The sequence below is a fragment of the Eretmochelys imbricata genome, chromosome 14 (genome assembly GCF_965152235.1).
Source record: "Eretmochelys imbricata isolate rEreImb1 chromosome 14, rEreImb1.hap1, whole genome shotgun sequence".
NCBI classification, from domain to species: domain Eukaryota; kingdom Metazoa; phylum Chordata; order Testudines; family Cheloniidae; genus Eretmochelys; species Eretmochelys imbricata.
Window position 1 is genome coordinate 28,125,000 of NC_135585.1, and position 27,423 is coordinate 28,152,422.

At 46.1% G+C, this 27,423-nt stretch overlaps 1 protein-coding gene across 1 annotated transcript; it reads left to right on the top strand.

Annotated features, from left to right (window-relative positions):
• Positions 1-24,816: 24,816 nt before the first annotated feature.
• On the top strand, positions 24,817-25,773 carry LOC144275330 (olfactory receptor 6N1-like). The gene has a single exon (XM_077834559.1). The coding sequence runs from the start codon at positions 24,817-24,819 to the stop codon at positions 25,771-25,773; it is 957 nt and encodes a 318-aa protein (XP_077690685.1).
• The last annotated feature ends 1,650 nt before the right edge of the window (positions 25,774-27,423 follow it).

The window sequence follows — 27,423 nt, forward strand, 5'->3', positions numbered from 1 at the left end:
TTGTCCCCTGGGCTGGACCAGACAGGACAGCAGCTTGAAATGCCCTGCGGCATTGACTTGAACTCAGACTGACCCTGTGGAAAACGGGCTCAGCCACCTGGACAATTAGGTAATCTTGGCGAGCTGTGAGATTTCAAACAAGTAGTATTTGAGTTTGGCTTGGCAATCCTGGGTCAGGGACTGACGTGAGGGGTTGGGAGACAATAAAGGGAAAGGGTCTGAGAAAGGGCGTCCCTTACAATAAATCGTTCAACCAGTCACTGTTGAAGTGAGATGCTTTACAGATGCTCACAGACAGGCTCTCCCACCAGCTAAGAATTTGGACACTCTGGCTCCCTGCTGGGACCAGCTTTGCTATTCACTTGCAAACAGGGTGGATAAAAATCAATGATTTAAAAAAAAATCAGAAAATTGGATTTTTTTGATAAAATGGTTTTTGTCCCTCAAAAAGCTATCTAAAGATAGTTTTAATTAAAATACATTCTAGCTCAAAGATCTCTCATCATGGAATAGGGAGGATAAATTCTAATTCTATAGTATGAGACAATATATTCATGTAATGTTTAAGAAAAGTTTTGTAAATGAGTTCCAATACTTCATGGATTAAGGAACCAATCTTATGGGGTTCCACAGGCTTCTGTATAGATTATGTAGGTTAATCTTTCTATCTACCCAATGGGATTCAGTGCTCAGTCTAGAAGATACTATCAGAGATGCTTAGTTTTGCAGTTCTCAAACTGTGGATTTGTGTCTCCAGAGGTAACATGCTTGTTAACAGCAAAAATGTTTTCAAATAAATAAATAAATATGGAGAGGTGATATACAGCCTGGCAAGAAAATCCTCCAAATATTAACGATTAACCTGTTGAATTGGAGATATTTATGAAGTCATTGGGAGGGGAAATATCTGCTTCAATAACCTTGGGTAAATGAAATAACCAAACAATCATTCATTTTCTGAGATAGCTGTAAAACTCATCTGAAAAGTTTTCAGAATAAATCACCCTTTAAAAATGTATAGTGTGTACCTTCTAAAAATGAAACCTACATCTATCTCTGAGTTGTGAAGGACATGTATTAAGGTTATAACAACCAACAAGAATACACTTTTATGTAGAAATCCATGATTAAATCGAGTCGTCCTGACTAGTGATTTAAATCAATTTGATTTAAAATCAAATCCACCCTGTTTTTGCTGACCAACAGGCAGTTCTGCTCCCCAGGCCCTTCCGGGGTGTCACTGCCCCAAACTCAGCTGTTAGAAAACCAGGAAATGCTCAGCTGAGATCTTCCCCATGTAACACTAGGAAAGAATCTTAGCACTACAGCGGAAAACGAACCACAGAGCTCTGCTAACCAGGAGGAGCTCAGTTATAGGTGCCGGTTCCCCCATATAACCTTAACTCTGTCCTCTTGGAATGCCACTTTATTGTATCTTGCAGAGTTTTGCCAACCTACAGCCTTCAAATCTCAGCAGGTTGCCTTAAAAATCATGAAATATTTAAAAATAATAAATTTGTGGTGGGGTCTGCTTTTTCATCTTTTGAGTTTTGAGCCGGGGTGGGGGGTGGGGGTCGGGGAAGAGAAGGGAGCAGGGGAAGTCACTTTTTTCAAGTCGTCCTACATAAACCCCATATTTTGGTTTAAACAAATGGATGTGCTTATCACAGGACTCAAGTCTCTGGGGCTTTTAGAAAATCAAACACCTAATACCGTGAGATGCATGACAAAGATCAGGGGAGTTGCCAACGGTGGGAATGAGGAATATTTGCCTAAGTCACAGGGAACTAATTGTAGGGAATCCTCTAATTAATGCATCGTTAGGCTCTTTTCCTCTTCCCCCTGTGGAGGTAGAGGCCATGGGTACCCCGGGAACATCAGTGGTCTTGTGCCTGAAGGTACCTCTCCCCTTGACAACCCTCCACTCCCCACCCATTGTACTTCATGCAATTCTGCTGCAGGGCAGCACAACGGGAAGCGTGCAATGCAATCATTCTCATGTCCTTCCGTCCATTCTTGGTCCTGTAAGGACACTGAAGTGCCAGGCCTTCAGCAGCTGCAGTTAGAGAGAGAAGGTCTCACACTCTTGTGCATCAGGCCACATTTATAGAGCCCTGTGCGGGTACAACATTTGTTTCTGCACACGATCCACGGCTATGAAGCGGATCTCTGCAGATTTGCAGTGCGCTGCCTCTGGATTTAGGAGCCGAACTCTGGGCATTATTTTGCAAAACCTGCTCAAGACTTTTAGAGCTTTTTCGAAGCAAACCATGGCGTTTTTTAAACCCCCGACATTCCATGACTGAGCAAAACATCTCCAGGAACATCAACTATGCTGGCTCGAAGAGAGGTAGGACTCTTCTTAAACAAAATGATTTTAAACGAACAACTTGCTACCAAAAAGTTTGAGATATTTGCTGTGGCAGAACAAAGGGGGTTTTGATCTAAAAGAATGTGACCCCAAGCTTCTTACAATTCGTTCTACAGGCATGGGGCTTGTGCATTTTCTGCACAAAAATGAGCTCTTGTACAATCTTCTGAGGCCGGACAAAGAGCCAGAGCTCAGCCCTAACAATCAACCGGGAGAGCGGAGTCAGAGGTGAGGAAGGCCTGGGAAGATCCTGAGACAGGGAATGAAGGGGTATCCCATCCACCTGCTCCTTCCTGTCGGTAGATCACAGAAAGATCTAGAGGTGAGTGCTGGGATTTCCCTGCCATGAATGGGCAGCGTGCAATTAACAAGGGCTGCTTCTCATACTCACACACACCCCCCCCATCACGCCATTCACACCTATCATGCCGGCACCAGATCTGATTTCATCTCATGCATTTACACAGCACATCTCTGCAAGCAGAATATCACCCCCAGTGTCCATAACTCCAGTTAACTCTGCAGTGAGGACATGCTCCCCCCAGCCCCAAGACCTTAAAACCCAAGGTCGACTCCCCCTGCTCGAGAAGACACACGCTTCAAACCTGCCCCACCCCGCACCCCCAGTTCCCTAACCTGGGGCTTGCCAGGGGATTCTCTGCTTGTGATCAAGTGGGGCTGGCTGGATGCAAGGCGCTGGCCAATCCTTTCTGTCTCCAGATGCTAAACTGCATTCAAAGAAAGTTTACAAAATAATCCCTCTCCCCCCTCCTCTGTATGTTCTTTCCATGCGCTCTTTCCTCCATCCCTATTCTCTGCGTCTCTAAGTTTCACCTGCTCAGCCAGCAGCTGGGGATTTGCAAATAAATAAATAAAAATAAAAAAACTGGACAAAAAAGCCCCCAAACATTTTCTGTAAAATCGACATGGGCAGGACCACCAGTGCTGGACCTAGCGGGGCTGCCGCCCCCCGCCCCCCCGGCTTGAAGCGGTTTCCATCCTATCCAGGGTTTACAGTTTGACTCAGTGGCTCTCTGCCCCCTCACTGTACAAATTGTTCCAGAGCCCCTGGGCGGGACAGGGCCTGAAGAAAGGGGCATGCGGAGGTGTTGGGAACACATGGGCCCTGCAGCTGCCCCCCCGCCATGCACCCCCCCCCCGCCCCAGCTCTACCTTCTCTAACCCCCAGACAACACACCTCCCCCTCCCCTTTTCTGCTTAGGACTCCAGCCCCACTGAACAGTCCAGAAGGGAGATGGAATCTCTTACCTGAAGTGCCATCCAAAAACCCAGAGAGGCGGGCTGGAAGGAAGAGCCCCAGAAACACCCCGACCCACGGCATGTCAGAGGCGCAAAAGGAACGGGCGAGATCGGCGGCAACTTCACCAGAAGCTAAGGCCAGCCCACCGTCACCTGACTCTACGAAAGCGCAGTAAGCTGGTGGTGTAAACGGTGCATGGGCAGTTCCACCAGACGATCAACAGAGCAGGTTAGAGAGTCATTTAACAACTCTGGAATGGCTTTGCAATGGGAGGAGAGTTTTCCGAGCCATGCTTTGCTTCCTGAGGCGGTCAAGATTTGAGCTTTACTAGAGGATTGTACAGGATTCAGGCACTCTCTAGTTCCTCCTTTGTCAGCCCCTTGCCCTAACACCCTGCCTGCCCTGGGTGCTCAGCTGAGCTCTCCCTCGCTGCACGGTGCAGAACCAGAACTATCCCATTACTCTCCCCTGCTGTGTCTCTCTCCCTCTCTCCCCTCAGGCCAGGCTGCTGCTGCCCCAGGGGAGCTCACTGTGCTGGGTCCCCAGGGCTGTTGCAGATGCTTCCTCCTGCTGGGGCTGGAGGCCCTGTTCAAGCTCCCCTTGGAGAGAAGCGCGCTGTGTTTTTTTTACTTTTTTTAAACTATTCACTTGATTTGCTGCTTCCAAAACCTTGGGGAAGTTTTAACCTAAGCTGGTAAAAATAAGCTTAGGGTTTTTTTTATGCAAGTCCCCACATCTGTACCCTAGAGTTCAGAGTGGGGAAGGAACCTTTACATGGTGGCAGAGCAGTGGAATTAACTTGAAAGCATTTTGAGATCAATTTGAGATTTTTTTGAACAAGAAGCACAGATTTTAAAAAGGTTTCAGAGTAACAGCCGTGTTAGTCTGTATTCGCAAAAAGAAATGGAGGAAATTTTCCTTTGGGCTCCTGGAAAGCAGGTTTTAAGCTGCAAACAGTTAGAGGATTTTTTGTCTCTGCTTGGGGGTCAGAGCAGAGACAAAAGGGAATTGTCTTTTGTGAGCTGGAGTTTTCTCTACCTAAAGGCAGGGTAGTTAACCTCCTGCAGGGAAATTCACAAGTCTTCACAGACCTGAAGAAGTTTTTTTCTTTTACCTAAGAGCAACTAGAGGGGTTTTCTGTCTATTTGCCTGGAAACAAAGGTGTTAGGGTTTTTTTTAAGGATTTTTCTGTAGGCTGACAATCACTATCAGAGAACATAGGTATCCAGTTACAGCACAGCAAAATTTTACAAGCCAAGTTTTTTGTTTGTTTTATTTCTAACTCTCGGGTGTAAAGTTAGTTAAAAACAGAGAGGCAAACATGACAAAGCCCAAAACAAACAGCCAAAGAGGCTGCCCACAGGAGAGCTATGGAGGCAAAGGAAAAAGAAAGGAAGCATGCTGAGGAGGAAAGGGAGCTGCCCACAGGAGAGCTATGGAGGCAAGGGAAAAAGAAATGGAGGAAAAGGAAAAAGAGAGGAAGCATACACTGGAGATGGAGAAGGCAAATGCTCAGCAGAATAGCAATCCTTCTCCAGGTACCACTTCCCATCCCAGGAAATTCCCCACCTACAAGGCAGGCGATGATACCGAGGCCTTCCTAGAAAACTTCGAAAGGGCCTGCCTTGGGTACAGCATCTCTACAGACCAATACATGGTAGAGCTGAGTCCGCAGCTCAGTGGACCCTTAGCTGAGGTGGCGGCTGAAATGCCTAAGGAACACATGAACCAGTATGAACTGTTTAAAACCAAGGTGAGAGTCAGAATTCGGCTAACACCCGAGCATTCCCATCAGCCGTTCAGAGCCCTAAGTTGGAAACCAGACGTGCCATTTACCCGACATGCCTACCACATTGTGAAACATTGGGATGCCTGGATATCAGGAGCAAGTGTTAAATCTCCAGAAGATTTGCCCTGCCTAATGCAAATGGAGCAGTTCTTAGAGGGTGTTCCTGAGGAAATAGAAAGATACATCCTGGATGGGAAGCCCAAAACTGTAATCGAGGCTGGGGAGATTGGAGCCAAATGGGTGGAGGTGGCAGAAAAGAAAAAAACTGGTTGCAGTTGGAGCGGAGACCAGAAAGGACAACCTCAGACCACACCCGACTACCGGGGGCAGCCGAAGGCCGCAACGACCCCCCAAAGAACCCTCCAGACACCTTATTGTCCCGTCACACCGTTCTCCAGCAACCAACCTCGCCCCAGTGATCAGTCAGCTGGACAATGTTTTAAATGTAACGAGCAGGGGCATGTGAAGGCCAACTGCCCCAAGAACCCCAACTGATTACAGTTCATTGCACTGGAATCACCCCACAGGTCCTCAGGCCCAGATACCTCCCAGATACCCTTGGAGTGGAGGGAAACTGTGAGTGTGGGTGGGAAGAAGGTCACTGCGTGAAGGGACACCGGAGCACAAGTGTCAGCTATCCATGCTTCCTTAGTGGACCCCAATTTAATCGACCCAGTGATCCAAGTGACAATTCAGCCCTTCAAGTCCAACTCTTTCAATTTGCCTATGGCCAAGTAGCCTGTCCAGTACAAGGGCTGGTCAGGAACATGGACTTTTGCAGTCTATGATGATTATCCCATCCCCATGCTGTTGGGGGAAGACTTGGCCAATCATGTGAAGCTAGCCAAGAGGGTGGGAATGGCCACCTGCAGCCAGGCTAAACAAGCCGTGATGCCTAGCTCTGTTCCGGAAACTTCTATCAGGACCCGGTCAGAGGTGATGGACCTGGACCCCAGGCCAATGTCTGCAACAGCAGTGGTGGATCCAGTCCCACAGACCCAGACAGAGCCAGAACCAGAACCGACGGAACAACCAGCACCAGACCCATTGCCAGCACTGAATCCAGTACTTGCAACCCCAACACCAGAGGGCCCCACCAAACCTGAACCGGCAGCAGCCGAAAACCCACCAGAGGCTCAGCTGGAGCCTGAACCCGAACATAGTGCACCAGCGGAGAGCGGTTCACAGTCAACGGAAACAGCCTCATCCCCTACATCGCTTCCAGAGGGACCAAACCTAGGTCCACAATCCAATGAGGACCTGATGTCTCCAACATCAAGGGAACAGTTCCAGACCGAACAGGAAGCAGAAGAAAGCCTCCAGAGAGCTTGGACAGCGGCACAGAGCAACCCCCACCGCCTCTCAGCTCTTCTAATCGATCCAGGTTTGTTGTAGAAAGAGGACTTTTCTACAAGGAAACACTTTCTGGTGGACACCAGGAAGACTGGCATCCTCAGAGACAGTTGGTAGTTCCAACTAAGTACCGGGTAAAGCTCTTGAACTTGGCCCACGATCATCCTAGTGGCCATGCTGCGGTGAACAGGACCAAAGACCATTTGGGGAGGTCATTCCACTGGGAGGGAATGGGCAACAATGTTTCTACCTATGTCCAGTCTTGTGAGGTATGCCAAAGCGTGGGAAAACCTCAAGACCAGGCCAAAGCCCCTCTCCAACCACTCCCCATCACTGAAGTTCCATTTCAGCGAGTAGCTGTGGATATTCTGGGTCGTTTTCCGTAAAAGACACCCAGAGGAAAGCACTACATACTGATGTTCATGGCTTTTGCCACCCGATGGCCAGAAGCAGTAGCTCTCAGCAACACCAGGGCTAAAAGTCTGTGCCTGGCACGAGCAGACATTTTTGCCAGGGTAGTTTGACCCTCCGACATCCTCACAGATGCAGGGACTAATTTCCTGGCAGAAACTATGGAAAGCCTTTGGGAAGCTCATGGGGTGAATCACTTGGTTGCCACTCCTTACCACCATCAAACAAATGGCATGGCGGAGAAGTTTAATGGAACTTTGAGGGCCATGATACTTAAATTCGTAAATGAGCACTCCAATGATTGAGACCTAGTGTTGCAACAGTTGCTCTTTGCCTACAGAGCTGTACCACATCCCAGTTTAGGGTTTTCACCATTTGAACTTGTATATGGCCATGAGGTTAAGGGGCCATTACAGTTGGTGAAGCAGCAATGGAAGGGGTTTACACCTTCTCCAAGAACTAACATTCTGGACTTTGTAACCAACCTACAAAACACCTTCCGAACCTCTTTAGCCCTTGCTAAAGAAAACCTACAGGATACTCAAAAAGAGCAAAAAGCCTGGTATGATACACATGCCAGAGAGCGTTCCTTCAAAGTAGGGGACCAGGTCATGGTCTTAAAGGCGCTCCAGGCCCAGAAAATGGAAGCATTGTGGGAAGGGCCATTCACGGTCCAGGAGCACCTGGGAGCTGTTGATTATCTCATAGAATTCCCCATCTCCAACCGAAAGCCTAAGGTGTACCATATTAATTCTCTAAAGCCCTTTTATTTCAGAGAATTAAAGGTTTGTCAGTTTACAGCCCAGGGAGGAGACGACGCTGAGTGGCCTGAAGGTGTCTACTACGAAGGGAAAAGTGCTGGTGGTGTGGAAGAGGTGAACCTCTCCATGACCCTTGGGCGTATGCAGCGACAGCAGATAGGAGCTGTGCACTAGTTACACACCAACATTCTCAGCCATCCCAGGACTGACTGAACGGGCATACCACTCCATTGACACAGGTAATGCTCACCCAATTAGGGTCCAACCTTACCGGGTGTCTCCTCAAGCTAAAACTGCTATAGAATGGGAGATCCAGGATATGCTACAGATGGGGGTAATCCGCCCCTCTGGCAGTGCCTGGGCATCTCCAGTGGTTCTAGTTCCCAAACCAGATGGGGAGATACATTTTTGCGTGGACTACCGTAAGCTAAATGCTGTAACTCGCCCAGACAACTATCCAATGCCACGCACAGATGTACTATTAGAGAAACTGGGACGGGCCCAGTTCATCTCTACCATGGACTTAACCAAGGGGTACTAGCAGGTACCGCCAGATGAATCTGCCAAGGAAAGGTCAGCCTTCACCACACATCTCGGGCTGTATGAATTTAAGGTACTCCCTTTCGGGCTGCGAAATGCACCCGCCACCTTCCAAAGACTTGTAGATGGTCTCCTAGCAGGATTAGGAGACTATGCAATTGCCTACCTTGACGATGTGGCCATATTTTCGGATTCATGGACAGAACACCTGGAACATCTACAAAAAGTTTTTGAGCGCCTAAGGGAGGCAGGACTAACTGTTAAGGCTAAGAAGTGTCAAATAGGCCTAAACAGAGTGACTCACCTTGGACATCAGGTGGGTCAAGGAACTATCAACCCCCTACAGGCCAAAGTGGATGCTATCCAAAAATGGCCTGTCCGAAAGTCAAAGAAACAGGTCCAATCCTTCTTAGGTTTGGCCGGATATTACAGGCCATTTGTACCACAATACAGCCAAATTGCCACCCCACTGACAGACCTAACCAAAAAGGAACAGCCAAATGCCGTTCAGTGGACCAAAGAGTGTCAGAAGGCCTTTAACCAGCTTAAAGCGACACTCATGTCTGACCCTGTACTAAGGGCCCCAGACTTTGACAAAGCATTCCTAGTAACCACAGATGCATCCTAGCGTGGTGTGGGAGCAGTTTTAATGCAAGAAGGACCGGATCAAGAATTCCACTCTGTAGTGTTTCTCAGCAAGAAGCTGTCTGAGAGGGAAAGCAACTGGTCAGTCAGTGAAAAAGTATGTTACACCATTGTCTACGCTCTGGAAAAGCTACTCCCATATGTTTGGGGACGGCGTTTCCACCTGCAAACCGACCATGCTGCGCTACAGTGGCTTCATACCGCCACGGGAAATAACAAAAACATATTCGGTGGAGTTTAGCTCTCCAAGATTTTGATTTCGACATCCAACACATCTCAGGAGCTTCTAACAAAGTGGCTGATGCACTCTCCCATGAAAGTTTCCCAGAATCAACTGGTTAAAATCGTCCTTGACATGTGGAAAATATTGTTAGTCTTTTTATACTTGGTAGTACATTTAGAGGTGCATGTGTCTTATTAACTATGTTTTCTCCTAGAGCTCCAGGAAGAAATCACAGCCAGCGTTTCACCCTATCTCTGATTTGGGGGGCATGTCATAAATATAAAGGGAAGGCTAAATACCTTTAAAATGCCTCCTGGCCAGAGGAAAAACCCTTTCACCTGTAAAGGGTTAAGAAGCTAGGATAACCTCGCTGGCACCTGACCAAAATGACCAATGAGGAGACAAGATACTTTCAAAGCTGGAGCGGGGGAGAAACAAAGGTTCTCTCCATCTGTGTGATGTTTTTGCCGGGAACAGAAAAGGAATGGAGTCTAAGAACTTAGTAAGTAATCTAGCTAGATATGCGTTAGATTCTGTTTTGTTTAAATGGCTGATAAAATAAGCTGTGCTGAAGGGAATGTATATTCATAGAATCATAGAATATCAGTGTTGCAAAGGACCTCAGGAGGTCATCTAGTCCAACCCCCTGCTCAAAGCAGGACCAATTCCCAGTCAATCAATATTCCTGTTTTTGTGTTTTGCTGAGAGGGATTCTCTGTTTTGAATCTGATTACCCTGTAAGGTATTTACCCTCCTGATTTTACAGAGGTGATTTTTACTTTTTCTTCAATTAAAATTCTTCTTTTAAGAACCTGATTGGGTTTTCATTGTTCTTAAGATCCAAGGGTTTGGGTCTGTGTTCACCTATGCAAATTGGTGAGGATTTTTATCAAGGCTTCCCCAGGAAAGGGGGTGTAGGGTTTGGGAGGATTTTTTTGGGGGAAAGACATTTCCAAGCAGGCTCTTTCCCTGTTATATATTTATTAGACGCTTGGTGGTGGCAGCAATAAAGTCCAAGGGCAAAAGGTAAAATAGTTTGTACCTTGGGGAAGTTTTAACCTAGGCTGGTAAAAATAAGCTTAGGGGGTTTATCATGCAGGTCCCCACATCTGTACCCTAGAATTCAGAGTGGGGAAGGAACCTTGACACAGGGGCATGAATGTGCTTTGTGAATATTAGAGGAACAAGGTGGGTGAGGTAATATCTTTTATTGGACCAACTCCTGTTGGTGAATGAGAGAAGCTTTTGAGCTACACAGAGCTCTTCCTCAGGTGAATATTAAGAGTTTTAGCCTCTCCTTCCCACTGCAGCGCCAGTCAGTGTTCATAGCACCTTTTCACAGAGATGGAGCATGAGATTCATGTCTTGTGACAGGTCCTCAGTTGAGAAACTGTCCCAATGACAGAAATGGAGCTACCTTGATTTACACCAGCTGAGGATCTGGCTCAGTGTGTGCCCCAATGGGTGGCGAGTAGTGATAGAGTCTTACTAACCCAGATCACACATGCCAGATTGTTTCTAGACTCTGAGTTTAGGGACAGCATCTTTTCCCCCCTCCCCCACCCCACCCAGTGTCTTTCCTGTTCCTGTGTTATCATCCCACACTCATTATGGAGTGGGGAGGGTCATTCCCCAGTTAGGGTTGCACATCAGCCTGGTTTTACCCCTTCCTAAGATCCACCCTCCAAAGAGCTGTATTTTATGACTGCTACATAGCTACTGTTGGGAAACAGAAAAGGCACTGCCAGTCCCTCACCACGTTCCCATCACCACCACAGGCACTAAAAGGGAGAATTTACTCCACTTCATAATTTATGGCATGAACTGATCTCTTGTGAGGGGGTGAAAATTATTCCTTCTCCTACAGGGCACTGAAATGCTGAATATACCACGATATAGTGTTAGAATTCATGGAAAGAAATCTAACACAGGACGGTGCCTAAGAACTCTAGACCACATTGAAAAATCTCAGTCCAAGATTTGAGTTGATGTTTGATTTAGACTCATAAGACATGGCATGATTCTGGCCATTGCCAGAAGTGAAATACACCATTTAAGCATCATTGTTAAGCTCTGGTATGTCAGATAGACAGATAAATGATCTGATCTGTCATATCAGTATGTGGCTACGAGACAAATGGGCTGTTATAGTAGTCACTGGTATCCGTGTTGAACACCCTCTTCCCCATCAGAGCAATGTTCTGTCCTCAGACTCAGTTTCCTGGCACTTTGCTCTGAAATCTAAATTTAGTCTTAAAATTTCAGCCTGTAACCAGGAGAGGAAGGGGAGTTTCTGAATATTTATGGAATTAATTCATGAGATTTGATTAACTTTTAACTCTGTGTCCTTCCAATTCAGTCGCACAGATTTATTGTTCCTAGACACAACCAATGGCAGACTGCAGAAACCAAACAGCCATCACTGAATTCTTCCTCCATGGATTCGGGGATCTCCCTGACCTGCAAATTCTTCTCTTCCTGATGTTCCTAGTGATCTACATGGCAACCGTGGTTGGGAACACCCTCATTGTGGTGCTCGTTGTGGCTGACCAGCATCTTCACAGCCCCATGTACTTCTTTCTGGGGAATTTGTCCTGCGTAGAGACCTGCTACACCTCAGCCATCGTGCCCCGGATGCTGGCCAGTCTCCTGACTGGGGACAAAACCATCTCAGTCAGTGGCTGCATCATACAACTGTATTTCTTTGGTTCTCTGGTGGCTACAGAATGCTGTCTCCTAACAGCGATGTCTTATGATCGGTATTTAGCGATATGTAAACCACTGCACTGTTCAACTCTTATGAATACTGGGTTTTTCCTCCAGTTGGTTGCTGGGTCCTGGTTAAAGCTTGTTTGGCTAGTACTATCTTTGTTTTATTCCTATCACAGTTAACATTCTGTGGCCCGAATGACATTGACCATTTCTATTGTGATGTCATCCCACCTATAGAGCTCTCCTGCAGTGACACACACTGGTTACAGAGTAACAGCCGTTTTAGTCTGTATTCGCAAAAAGAAAAAGAGTACTTGTGGCACCTTAGAGACTAACCAATTTATTTGAGCATGAGCTTTCGTGAGCTACAGCTTACTTCATCGGATGCATACCGTGGAAACTGCAGCAGACTTTATATATACACAGAGAATATGAAACAATACCTCCTCCCACCCCACTGTCCTGCTGGTAATAGCTTATCTAAAGTGATCACCCTGCCTCCATTCCTACTAACCCTGACATCCTACGTGTGTATCATTGCCAGCATCCAGAATCCCCTCCACCACCAGTAGGCAAAAGGCCTTTTCCACCTGCTCCTCTCATCTCATTGTGGTGACAATTTTCTATGGAACCCTAATGATTGTCTACATGCTACCGAAAAGTGATACACTGAGAGACCTAAACAAAGTGCTCCCTCTTTGCTACATGGTCCTGACTCCCCTGGTCCTTCCTCATCTACAGCCTGAGAAACAGAGAGGTCAAGGAAGCTTTGAGGAAAGCATTCAGTAAATGTGGCTTTTGCAAAAACGTGCAGAGACTCTGAGATAAAAACTTAGCTTTGAAAACCTCAGGCTGTCTGGGTGATTTCAGCAATCATCCCCCATTAAAATTAAGTTGAAAAGTCCTAGTGAAAATCTCAGCACTCAGTGTTGTCCATCTCAGTGGAAGGACCAGGGAGGGAGGTGGCCATAACCATGTTCCCATCATGGAGTTATGGGCACTAGGCAGAATGGAGACAAAATTGTAACCAATTGTTTAGATCTTTAGAAAAGCCATTCGTGATCAAAATAAATGTTTGGACAATAAAAATAGTAACTCCTTGTGCAGCTGAGATGGGAACGTAAGGCTGGGAAATCTGCCACCCCTGAAATTGTGCATATTACCATCAGAACCCTCTGCAAACCAACCATCTTCACTGAACTCACAGAGGCCGGAGGCAAACAACCAGGCCCCAGCAGTGACCTCTGGACACTTCACCAGGAACAGCGTTATAGCTCTTATCTGGGCTACACCCGGCTGTGACCAGCTCCGGGAAAGCAACAGCTCCAGGCTCACCAGGCCCTTGGAGGCAGGGAGGTTGGGCAAACAAAGAGGTAGACTCACACGTCAGGTCCACTGGGACTGTCCAGGCCCAGCTGGGGGTTTGCCAGGGCACCCGTAGAACGGAGGCCGTTCCGGGGGTCGGGTCGGTCAAATGGTCACTGACGAGGGACTCTGCTCATGGCCCTGCAGGGCACCAGCTGCTCTGCTTCCACCAGCTGCACAGAGCAGTTCAAAGGGAGGGGACCTGTTACAATGAGCATCCCCAAAACTAACTGCAACAAGCCCAATGTCCGACAGGGCTAGTTCTGAGGGCACAGTGTCTAGTCAACCCCAGGTACCCCAGGCAGCTCTGCTCCACACAGGGCCCTTTCCTCAGGGGGTGAGGCAACTTATGGTGAGAGGAAGCAGCTACCACCTACCAACGGGCAGAACTCCTGTGATGCCAAATATGGCAGTGCTGGCTCAGTTACTGGGAGCACGTCAGGGCTTGGCCAGAGGTCGGGGAGCTGGGCACCAGTGAGAATTGTAGGGCTCCGACTCTGTGGAAGGGATTTCACAAGGGACCTTGCGGAGCTAGTCACCCAAATCTCTTTTAAATGGGAGATGGACGCCTATCTCCCTTAAAAGTCTCTGAGAATCTCAGCCTGGAGAGCCACTGGGATTCTGTCATGGTAGCTTCAATCTATGCATTTCCATTGGAAACAGAACCCACATCAACTGAAAGGCACTGAATGGATGGGAAACTCCTGCTAAACCACGCTACATGGCAAATGGGCATTGCTGGCACATGATGGCATATATCACATTGGTAGATGTGCAGGTGAACGAGCCTCTGATAGTGTGGCTGATGTGATTAGGCCCTATGATGGTGTCCCCTGAATAGATATGTGGACACAGTTGGCAACGGGCTTTGTTGCAAGGATAGGTTCCTGGGTTAGTGTTTTTGTTGTGTGGGGTGTGGTTGCTGGTGAGTATTTGCTTCAGGTTGGGGAGCTGTCTGTAAGCAAGGACTGGCCTGTCTCCCAAGATCTGTGAGAGCGATGGGTCGTCCTTCAGGATAGGTTGTAGATCCTTGATGATGCGTTGGAGAGGTTTTAGTTGGGGGCTGAAGGTGATGGCTAGTGGCGTTCTGTTATTTTCTTTGTTGGGCCTGTCCTGTAGTAGGTAACTTCTGGGTACTCTTCTGGCTCGGTCAATCTGTTTCTTCACTTCAGCAGGTGGGTATTGTAGTTGTAAGAATGCTTGAATCTTGTAGGTGTTTGTCTCTGTCTGAGGGGTTGGAGCAAATGTGGTTGTATCGTAGAGCTTGACTGTAGACAATGGATCGTGTGGTGCGGTTTGGGTGAAAGCTGGAGGCATGTAGGTAAGCATAGTGGTCAGTAGGTTTCCAGTATAGGGTGGTGTTTATGTGACCATTGCTGATTAGCACTGTAGTGTCCAGGAAGTGGATCTCTTGTGCGGACTGGTCCAGGCTGAGGTTGATGGTTGGATGGAAATTGTTGAAATCATGGTGGTTTCTTTTCCATGGGTCCAGATGATGAAGATGTCATCACTGTAGCGCAAGTAGAGTAGGGGCGTTAGGGGACGAGAGCTGAGGAAGCTTTGTTCTAAGTCAGCCATGAAAATGTTGGCATACTGTGGGGCCATGCGGGTACCCGTAGCAGTGATGCTGTTTTGAAGGTATACATTGTCCCCAAACACTCCCTCCTCAGGCCCTACGCTACCAGCACTCCCAGCTATCTTTGAGACACCACTGACTTCCTGAGGAAACTACAATCCATCGGTGATCTTCCTGAAAACACGATCCTTGCCACTATGGATGTAGAAGCCCTCTACACCAACCTTCCACACAAAGATGGACTACAAGTCGTCAAGAACAGTATCCCTGATAATGTCACGGCAAACCTGGTGGCTGAACTTTGTGACTTTGTCCTCACTCATAACTACTTCACATGCCTGTTGCCAACTGTGTCCACATATCTATTCAGGGGACACCATCATAGGGCCTAATCACATCAGCCACACTATCAGAGGCTCATTCACCTGCACATCTACCAATGTGATATATGCCATCATGTGCCACCAATGCCCCTCTGCCATGTACATTGGCCAAAATGAACAATCTCTACATAAAAGAATAAATGGACACAAATCAGACATCAAGAATTATAACATTTAAAAACCAGTTGGAGAACACTTCAATCTCCCTGGTCACTGGATTACAGACCTAAAAGTAGCAATTCTTCAACAAAAAAACTTCAAAAACAGACTCCAAAGAGAGACTCCTTAATTGGAATTCATTTGCAAACTGGATACAATTAACTTAGGCTTGAATAAAGACTGGGAGTTGATGTGTCCTTAAACAAAGTAAAACTATTTCCCTATGTTTATTTCCCCTCCTACTGTTCTTGTAAAGTGCTGGAAATGGCGCACCTTGATTATCACTACAATAGGTTCCCCCCGCCCCGGCTCTCCTGCTGGTAATAGCTCACCTTACCTGATCACTCTTGTTAAAGTCTGTATGGTAAAAAGAAAAGGAGTACTTGTGGCACCTTAGAGACTAACAAATTGTTTCATGTTCTCTGTGTATATAAAATCTCCCCACTTGCAGGCATCCGATGAAGTGAGTTGTAGCTCACAAAAGCTTATGCTCTAATAAATTTGTTAGTCTCTAAGGTGCCACAAGTCCTCCTTTTCTTTTTAAGAATGGGAAAGAGGCAGCTATAGCGAGAAGAATCCACCATAGGAGAGAAGTGCAACAGGCTGTCATGCTGGGAAATCGACACTAGATGGCAGCAGAGTAGAGGAAATGGGGCAGGGGGGCATCAGAAATACTGACTAGTGACCAATAGAGTTCCGTAGCCAATACAATAATGGGAAAGTTATACTGTAAAATGGCTCCTAGGTGGCAGCATGTTGTAAGAGTGAGACATGGGCCACTATTTTCAAAAATGCCCATTAGATGGCAGCATCTCTTGAATACTAATTCGGGGTGGTGCAAGTACATGATAACTGGCCATCACCTTGGACAGCCATCTCCCAAAAATGTAAGCTGGTGTTTGTCCATGATCTAAAATATTTTCCACAAAAGGATCATTAGACTAAAACGTGATGTAGAATGGGACTTGTATAATTGCAACTCACAGTGGGCATTGTTAGCTACAACGCTTTGGAGACACAAAATGAACCAAGTGGAAAAAAGGTCAAAGTGGGACCATTTTGAAAAGCACGAAGAGAGAATGCAACTATGAGAGAGCATTTACACTTTTTAAATCGAAGGGGAAGCCCATTTTCTGTCCCTTCAGGTAACTGCAGGTCTCTACTGAGAAAGTCCCATTTCTGCAGAATGATGAAAGACAAGAACCTCAGTGGAACTGGAGTCCTGTCTGCCAAACCCTGAAGAGCTCTGTGTGTCGAAAACATGTCTCTCACCAGCAGAAGTTGGTCCAATAAAAGGTATTACCTCACCCACCTGGTCTGAAACCCTGAGAAATGAGTTCATCGACTCCAGTGAGAGCTGTCCTATGAATAGAGGTGAGCACCCAATTCCAAACTGCTGCTGCTTTGCATTTATATATCACCTTCCGAACCGGGGTATTAAAGTGCTTGAGTAATTAAGCATGAGCAATTTAAGATTCACCTTCTGTGAAGAATGTGGGAAGTGTCTGTATTCATTTTTACGATACATAGTCTGTGTCAGGATGCTGGGCAAAGGTAGGTAGGACAAGTGTTAGGAGCTGGAGATCCCGGAACTGAAGCCAGGGGTCAGAGTCAGTATCAGGGTCAAGAGTCAAGCCGAGGGTCAGAGCCGGAGGCAGAATCAGGAATTTTTTTCCCCTTCATTTCATTTGCCTACAGTTCTTGCCATTCCTTCCTTAGCTCACTTTTGATTAGGTGTTTAAATGCCAGTTTGCTTAAGGGGATCCCGAGGTCAACTTGTTTGTGATTAATAACACTTTTTGCCAGCCAATTCGTTGCCTGCTATCCCTGTCTGCACCAGGATCCATGCGATTACGTTGGTTATATCCAGTTCCACCAGTCTGGCTGTTAGCAATAATATATCATTAAGAGAATCATTTCTGCTGTCAGACTCACCACTGTGAGTTGCCTGCTGCAGCCCTGATAAAGAGTCAGACAGGATGGCCACAGCAGCTGGCCACACATCTAAAGCACGATTTAGTGCTAGCATAATCCCTGTGTATCTCAGCCATAAAGACGGATACAAAGTTAGTCATACAGCTTTCTTGAGTCCGAGTGAGGGCACACAGGAAGCTGTTCCCACTCTGTTCTTCCTCTTTGGAACCCTCTGTATGTATTTGTCAATAGTGTCCCCACTTATAGCAAATCAATATAATTGTGACATCTTGTCTATCATTCTTTTATTGATTTCATCATATAATTCCACGTCTTTCCCGACCGGGGGTGATTTTCTAAGGATAAAATATTTTCCCATAGCTATACATTTTGGTCTCTTTCAATCCCTTCTTTTCATGAAGATCAGCTATCCACTTCTGTACCGTATTTACATGGGGAATGTTGACTTTTTGTCCGAACCGGTTAGCTTAGTGCTATCTTCACTATTATCTCGTACTTTGACCCAAAAAGGTTGAGTCTGGGAGCTTCGTTCTAAGAGTTAGCAGCAGCTGATGGAAATGCGTATATCTGTAGTACAGAGATACAGTAATGAACTCACCACCTGAATTGCAATGCGTGTGTGTGGATATAATCTAGTTCGGATTTGTATTCATGGCTGACCCAAAGGCCGGGCATCCATACTCAATAACTGGTCTAATTAGTGCTCTGTATAGCATTGCCACCATTTTCATATCCACTCCCCAGGATGTTCCAAAGGTATTTGACTTTTGCACTTATCTCATATTTTCAGTATGGTCCCTCCAAGTGAGCTTGTTATCAAATATCACACCGAAGAATTTGTAATGTCAGTATATTTATCTGTTGGTCATATAGCTATAACTTTACATCTTTTTGGCTTTTCCATGTTGTGAGGATCATTCCCTTAGTTCTGTCTATGAGAATTTGAAGCCCCACCTCTTTCCCCATTCTGCACTTCTCTTAAGTGCATCATCATTCTTTTGGTGGCACTTTCAAGGTTTCTGCTTTTGATCCATATGGCACAGTCAGCAAACATGATCCCTATTCCTATCCTCATCTATTCAGGGCGATCATTTATCATGATGTTAAAGAGGGCTGGTGTAACTACACTGCTCTGTGGAGTTTCACTTGCAATTTACTATACGCTGGAGAAAGCTTTCCCTAATTGGACTTGTTCTTTTGCCTAAGAAGTTCCTTATCCAGCTGTACATTCTTCCTATGTTACCCATTGAGGCCACTTTAGGAAGTAGTTCCTCTCTCCAGAACACATCGTAGGCTTTTTCTATGCCCAGGAATATTAGTATAATTAATTCTATGATTCTCATGCTTTTTTGTGCTTCTGTCTCTATCCTGACAGCGTGGTCAATCACACTCCCACCTTACTGGAGCCCACTTTGTGTTTTATCTATAAACCGTCTTCTTTCTAGGTGTGCTACTGTTCTCTCCCTTACTATACTTTCCATGGTTTTACCTAAGCCACACTAAAGTTTACATTTAAAATATCCACATCCTTCTCCCATCCCACCTCTTCATCTCATAATTATCCTTAATGTTCTTTTCTTTTCCCTAATTTGTATCCTCTGATATTCAGCATTACTGACTTTTTGAAGCATGGTGGCCAGAGTTTCTGCTTTTCTTCTCTTAGAGCTTATTACTCCATGCCCCGCAACTGGAAGACTTGGTGTTACGTGACTCTTACTCTTTATTCCATTCATTTCCCTAGTTTGTTTATATATAAACTTTGCTGTATTGGTATTTTTACTTACTTCCCCATGTTATGGTGTCCAGCTCTCTCTTTTTGCCCTTTTTATAGCCCTTTGTGAAACTACCTTACTTTTTTATATTTCATTAAGTCCATTCTTTAAGGATTTTTTGCTGTCTTATATGCCTTATTCCTTTCCCTAATTACCGTTTCATATTCCCTGTTCCACCATGGTACACTTCCCCTATCTTCAGGCAGTGTTGGCATCCTAGGAATAGCTAGGCTGGCTGTCTTTATGATTCCTTTATTAATATTACTACAGAATTCCTCAATATCTTCACAGATCCATTACTTACTCACATATTGCTCACTTCTCTTTCCAAAGATTTTTCCAGTTTGCTTTTTTAAGATTCCAAGTGGGGATATCCTTTTCCTTGAGATGTAATTAATGTCAGGATGTGGTCACTAGCCATTCCCACCCCTCTGTCAATTTCACAGCTGCATTCACTCCCTATGGTCCCAGATCCAGACATGAGAAGCTTCCATCAGCTGTATTGAACCTGGTAGGCGCTCCATCATTGATTGCTAAATTATTCTCTTCAAAGATTTGCTCTGAACATTTTCCATGTTTTTCTTACTTCCCTGCAATCGGTTGTGACTATTCAGATCACCCCAGACAATGAGTGGGCATGTGACACTTACAATGAATTCTTTCAGGTCCATAGCCTCTAGTTTCCTGCATGGGTCATAAACATGATAAAGTCTTAGAGATGCAGAATTGTTTTGTATTGGTATCTCAATAGCATTATCCTTGCTATTTAGCCTTCTAACCTCTATTTCAAGGTACTTCAGGTTCTCCTTAGTGAAAGGGTATGCGTCCCCACCTTTTCCATTTCTCTATCATGTCCATATAGACCATATCCTGGGATTTTATAGTCTCATTTTTCTATTAGCCAAGTCTTGTATGCATATTAGATCAGGCTTTGTTTTCATATCAAAAATATTGGTCTTTAATTCCTACCCATGTGCTATTAAGCTGTGGGCATTCAAGCTGAAAATCTGTTTCTAACCATCCATAGTAGTTTCACTGAGGAAAGTCTGAAGTTGTTCCACTGACAGGTTGCTAGCCTGCAGCTTTAATTATAATTCTCATTTTCTGTTTTCTTTCCTGTTTGAGAACTACAATTGATTACATCAACCATTACTGCAATGAATCTCTTTTCATACCAACGTTACTCATTCCCTCCCATTAACTTGTTGCAGGCTATTGCCTTTCCTCACATCAGGTTCTCTTTTAGGTATTTCCTAACAGCTTCTGCACAGGACATGTTATTAGCAACTTGGGTTTCTTGTAGTTCTCTAGCTTGCTCCCCTCAGTACAGCTTGCATATTCTGAGCTGTGTTTTCCTCCACAGTTGCAACATTTTTGTTCTGTCCCTTCCTCACAGTCATCCTGTGAATGGTCACCTCCACACTTACTGCACTTTATTTTCCCATTGGACTTATTTGCAACATGACCAAATCTCTGGCCGCTGTAGCATCTCACAGAAAGAGGACTATAGGACTTTGATACCCTAAAGTTACTCTGATATTCTGGACTATCTGGTCATATCCCTCCCTTAAAATGTGACCAGCACAGCTGTCAAGCACTTGCTATCACTGCCTCTTCTGCTAATGAGCCTCTTAGCACTTATTACCTTATCTCCACCTATTCCTTGCTTTCTTTCCTGAAATTTCATTTGGCATCCCAGTGAGGAATTTGGGTAGCTGACAACTTATTTGTATTTTACTTAGCACCTTTGTCTTAAGGAGTGTCCCTACTTGGTCTTTGTTTTTACATTCCACTAATGAGTCTCCAGCAGGTACCATCTTAGCTCTTGCTCTGTCTCCAGCACTTTTTTGATCCCCTCTGCCATTCTCAGGGGGTTGATATCCCCTATCTTTATATCCTTATCTACGGATTTTACTGTTAGGTAATTTCCCCCCATTTCCCTTTCCTGCCCTCCTATTTGCTGGTCCTTCTTCTGGGTGCAGAGAATCTCCCCTTTTCTTTTTCCTTGCTGGCATCCAGTCTTCATCAATGCTTTCCCTGTACTCATGGTCTAGCCTGGTTTCAGTTTCATTTCTCTCATCCATCTCACTCTGCCCAGCCAGCCACCGAGCCAACACCCCACAGTCACCACTGAAACAGCCTTTTCAACCAGATCCTGGACACTTCCTTTTACACCCCATTGCTTTATATAGGGTCAAGGAGCCAATCAGGGATAGTTAAGACCACTGTCAGTCAGATCACATGAGGCGGAACTTCCCCTGGTGTTAAACCACTGCAGATTGTGTGTTGCAAGGAATAATCAAATTACAGGTAGCAATGTGGGGATGTTTGTTGCCTGGTAGTCCTATAGACCCACTAGGCCTTACACCATCTCTTCTAGGGGTGCTGTCCAGACAGGCTCTTGTAGGAGGATGATGGTATGCTTGGCAGATAAGGGAAGCTTGACTATCAAATCCACAGTAATAACCACCTAGAGTCTAGATAGGGTGTCTGAAGGTGCTGACGGGCGCCTTCTTACTAACTAAAGGAGGAAGTGGTCTTGGGGAATAGAGCATCCAGGAAAATATAGGGCTTGAGGATGCACACCAGCTGGGTATGGTCAGGGAGGTATTCCCCTTTTCAGGACAGGGCATTGGCTGCCTTGTTCTGGTGATAGGTGATGGTAAAATAAAAGTGTGTGAACAACAGGGCCCACTGAAGCTGTCTTTGGTTCAGTGCCTTTGCCCTACGGAGATAGTCCAAGATTTTATGATCTGTGTATACCTGTACTGGGTGTCGGGCACCTTCAAGGTGGTGGTGCCATTCCCCGAAGGTGGCTTTGATTGCTAGAAGCTCTGTATCTAAAATCTCATAATTTTGTTCTCCTGGGTGTGAGTTTCTGAGAATAATAAGCACAAGGGAACAGGTGCTGTTGGGGAGCTGATTCTTGGGGTATGGTCCCAATTGCAACATTAGATGCATCAGTCTCACTGACAAAGGCCCGCATTGGGTCAGGATGCCTCAAGACTGGAGCACTGGTGAAGGCCATCTTGAGCTGGTCGAACACCTGTTGAGCCTCCAGAGAGTAGGTGAAGGAGGTGTGTTTGTGGAGGAGCACTGTCAATGGGGCTATCTGGTCTGAAAACCCAGGCATGAAGTGCCTATAAAAATTAGCAAACCCAAGGAAGCACTGCAGCTCCTTGATGTTCCAGGGGTGCCACCCAGGTCTGAACAGCTTTCACTTTCCTGGGGTCCATTTTGAGGCTCTCGGAGACAGGATGTAACCCAACTACTTCACAGAGTGTTGGTCAAAGCTGCCCATTTGTGTTCGCACCATGGGAAGTTCTCCCCGAGGGCTGTCAACCTGTTCAGGCGTGTTTAGTGCCCCTTGGAACGTGCTGGGTAGGGGGTGACCCACTGCCTCCATGTCCCCCAGGGCTGGCCTTGTACAAGTGTGAGGGGTGGTCCAGGAAAACTTCCAGAATCCTTGGCAAAGGTAGGCAGGACTAGTGGCAGGAGCTTGGAATCCCAGAACCGAAGCCAGGAGTCAGAGCCAGTGTCAGGGTCAAGCTGAGGGTCAAGCAAAAATCAGAGTCAGAGTTAAGGCGAGGATCAGAGCCAAAGACAGAGTCAGGATTGGGATGTGGGTCAAACCCAGCTTTTGACCTTTAATCGTATTTGTTACTCTTCCCTGGACTTTCTCCAATTTGTCCACATCTTTCCTGAAATGTGGTGCCCAGGAGTGGAAGAATTACTTCTCGTGTCTTGCCTACAACACACCTGCTAATACATCCCAGAATTATATTTGCTTTTTTTGCAACAGTGTTACACGGTTGACTCATATTTAGCTTGTGATCCACAATGACCCCCAGATCCCTTTCCACAGTACTTCTTCCTTCTGCAGTCATTTCCCATTGGGTATGTGTGCAACTGATTGTTCCTTCCTAAGTGGAGTACGTTGCATTTGTCCTTATTGAATTTCATCCTATTTACTTCAGACCATTTCTCCAGTTTGTCCAGATCATTTTGAATTTTAATCCTATCCTCCAAAACACTCACAACCCCTCCCAGCTTGGTATTGTCCACAAACTTTATAAGTGTACTCTCTATGACATTATCTAAATCGTTGATGAAGATATTGAACAGAACCCAACCCAAAACCCATCCCTGTGGGACCCCACTCATTATGCCCTTCCAGCATGACTGTGAACCACTGATAACTACTCTCTGGGAATGGTTTTCCAGCCAGTTATGCACCCACCTTAGAGTGGCTCCATCTAGGTTGTATTTCCCTACTTTGTTTATGAGAAGGTCATGAAAGACAGTATCAAAAGCCTTACTAAAGTCAAGATATACCACATCTACCGCTTCCCGCCATCCACCAGGCTTGTTACCCTGTCAAAGAAAGCTATCAGTTTGGTTTGACACGCTTTGTTCTTGACAAATCCATGCTAACTGTTACTTATCACCTCATTATCTTCTAGGTGTTTGCAAACTGATTGCTTAATTGTTTGCTCCATTACCTTTCCGGGTACAGAAGTTAAGCTGACTGGTCTGTAATTCCCTGGGTTGTCCTTATTTCCTTTTTCATAGATGGGTACTATATTTGCCCTTTTCCTGTCTTCTGGAATGTCTCTGGTATTCCATGACTTTTCAATGGGGTGGCGAGTGGTGATAGAGTCTTACTAGCCCGGATCACACATGCCAGATTGTTTCTAGACTCTGAGTTTAGGGAAAGCATTTTTTTTTCACCTAGTGCCTTTCCTGTATTATCATCCCACACTCATTATGGAGAGGGGAGGGTCATTCCCCAGTTAGGGTTGCACATCAGCTTGGTTTTGCACCTTCCTAAGATCCACCCTCCAAAGAGCTGTATTTTATGACTGCTACATAGCTACTGTTGAGAAACAGAAAAGGCACTGCCAGTCCCTCACCACATTCCCATCACCACCACAGGCACTAAGGGAGAATTTACTCCACTTCATAATTTATGGCATGAACTGATCTCTTGTGAGGGGGTGAAAATTATTCCTTCTCCTACAGGGCACTGAAATGCTGAATATACCACGATATAGTGTTAGAATTCATGGAAAGAAATCTAGCAGCAGGACGGTGCCTAAGAACTCTAGACCACATTGAAAAATCTCAGTCCAAGATTTGAGTTGATGTTTGATTTTGACTCATAAGACATGGCATGATTCTGGCCATTGCCAGAAGTGAAACACAGCATTTAAGCATCATTGTTAAGCTCTGGTATGTCACTAGATAGGATATGATAGACAGAGAAATGATCTGATCTGTCATATCAGTATGTGACTACCAGATAAATGGGCTTTTATAGTAATCACTGATATCCGTGTCGAAAACCCTCTTCCCCATCAGAGCAATGTTCTGTCCTCAGACTCAGTTTCCTAGCACTTTGCTCTGAAATCTAAACTTAGCCTTAAAATTTCAGCCTGTAACCAAGAGAGGAAGGGGAGTTTCTGAATATTTATGGAATTAATTCACGGGATTTGATTAACTTTTAACTCTGTGTCCTTCCAATTCAGTCGCACAGATTTATTGTTCCTAGACTCAGCCAATGGCAGACTGCAGAAACCAAACAGCCATCACTGAATTCTTCCTCCTGGGATTCGGGGATCTCCCTGACCTGCAAATTCTTCTCTTCCTGATGTTCCTTGTGATCTACATGGCAACCGTGGTTGGGAACACCCTCATTGTGGTGCTCATTGTGGCTGACCAGCATCTTCACAGCCCCATGTACTTCTTCCTGGGGAATTTGTCCTGCGTAGAGACCTGCTACACCTCAGCCATCGTGCCCCGGATGCTGGCCAGTCTCCTGACTGGGGACAAAACCATCTCAGTCAGAGGCTGCATCACACAACTGGATTTCTTTGGGTCTCTGGCAGGTACAGAATGCTGTCTCCTAGCAGCAATGTCTTATGATCGGTATTTAGCGATATGTAAACCCCTCCACTATTCAACTCTTATGAATATCAGGTTTTCCTTCCACTTGGCTGCTGGCTCCTGGTTAAATGGTCTTTGGGCTATTACCATCTTGGTCTTATTCCTATCACAGTTAACATTCTGTGGCCCTAATGAAATTGACCATTTCTATTGTGATGCCATTCCACTGATAGAGCTCTCCTGCAGTGACACCCACCAGGTCATATTGATGGATTTCATACTAGCCTGTGTATTCACCCTGCCTCCATTCCTACTAACCCTGACATCCTACATGTGCATCATTGCCACCATCCTGAGAATCCCTTCCTCCACTGGGAGGCAAAAGGCCTTTTCCACCTGCTCCTCTCACCTCATTGTGGTGACAATTTTCTATGGAACCCTAATTATTGTCTACATGCTACCGAAACGTGATACACTGAGAGACCTAAACAAAGTGGTCTCTCTTTGCTACACGGTCCTGACTCCCCTGGTAAACCCCCTCATCTACAGCCTGAGAAACAGAGAGGTCAAGGAAGCTTTGAGGAAAGCAGTCAGTAAATGTGGCTTTCGCAAAAACGTGCAGAGACTCTGAGATAACTTAGCTTTGAAAACCTCAGGCTGTCTGGATGTTTTCAGCAATCATCCCCCATTAAAATCAAGTTGAAAAGTCCTAGTGAAAATCTCAGCACTCAGTGTTGTCCTTCTCAGTGGAAGGACCAGGGAGGGAGGTGGCCATAACTATGTTTCCATCATGGAGTTATGGGCACTAGGCAGAATGGAGACAAAATTGTAACCAATTGTTTAGATCTTTAGAAAAGCCATTCTTGATCAAAATAAATGTTTGGACAATAAAAAATAGTAACTCCTTGTGCAGCTGAGATGGGAACGTAAGGCTGCGAAATCTGCCACCCCTGAAATTGTGCATATTACCATCATAACCCTCTGCAAACCAACCATCTTCAGTGAACTCACAGAGGCTGGAGGCAAACAACCAGGCCCCAGCAGTGACCTCTGGACACTTCACCAGGAACAGCGTTATAGCTCTTATCTGGGCTACACCCGGCTGTGACCAGCTCCGGGAAAGCAACAGCTCCAGGCTCACCAGGCCCTTGGAGGCAGGGAGGTTGGGCAAACAAAGAGGTAGATTCACACGCCAGGTCCACTGGGACTGTCCAGGCCCAGCTGGGGGTTTGCCAGGGCACCCGTTATGTTCATTCTTAGGACTGCTTAACAGCTGCAGTAAATTTCTTCCTAATCTGGTGACAGTTTTGGCATCTTTAAGAGTGTGTGCATGCATTTAATGAAGTAAAGAAACTGTTGACGTCAGTTTACGTTCTAATGCACGTTGATGTTTTGATTCCATTGCAAGTGGTTTGTGATGCTTCACCATATGGAGTGGGCACAGTTCTCGCCAACATTTTTCCTAATGGTATAGAGAAACCAATTACCTTTGCACCACAAACACTCATCACTTCTGAGAAGAGCTATGTGCAAATAGAGCTAAGAGCTCTCAGCATTAACTTTGGTATTTGGCTGTTCCATACCTACCTATATGGTAGTCTGTAGTGGGTTAGCAGGGGTCCCTCTCCCTCTGGGTCAGTGGGAGGCCACTCCGCCTCACTACATAACTGAGCGCCACCCACAATCAGGGAATTAGCAGAGCACTACACAGACTAGATGGCTCTGGCCTGCAGTCTGGGCAGATCCACAAATGAGTCTCGGGGTCCCAGACCCCCAAGTAGGGCGGGTCAAGAAACTGTCTATGCCTCTGGCCTGCAGTCAGGGCAGAGCAGCAAACAGTTATGAGCCCAAGCCCTCGGTCAGGGTGGGGCAGCAAGGAGTCTGTGGCTCTGTGTAGAACGGCAAGAGGGTTGGGTATCCGAGCTCCAGCAGATGGCCAACAAATGCAGGCCTCTTGGCCTAGCAAGGGGAGACTGCCACCTCAGGGGTGAAGTGGCAGCGGGGCCCAGGCCCACCCGACTCCATCAGGCCCCGACCCAGGGCCCTAACAGTGGTGGAGTATTCCACCACTGGGTCAGCAGGGAATCCAGCTGCAACTCGCTGAGCAGGTCTCCGGCAGCAGTACAGCCAGACTGGGGTCGGCTGCCTCTGGGCCACTTCCTACACTCCCCATGGGGTGTACTTGGATCCGCGGGTGGTCCTCCAGTTTGTTGGGGTAGAAGTCCAGTGCCAGTCCCAGCGACTCTTCAATGCCTTGGTCAGTGCATAGCTGTTTCCTCAG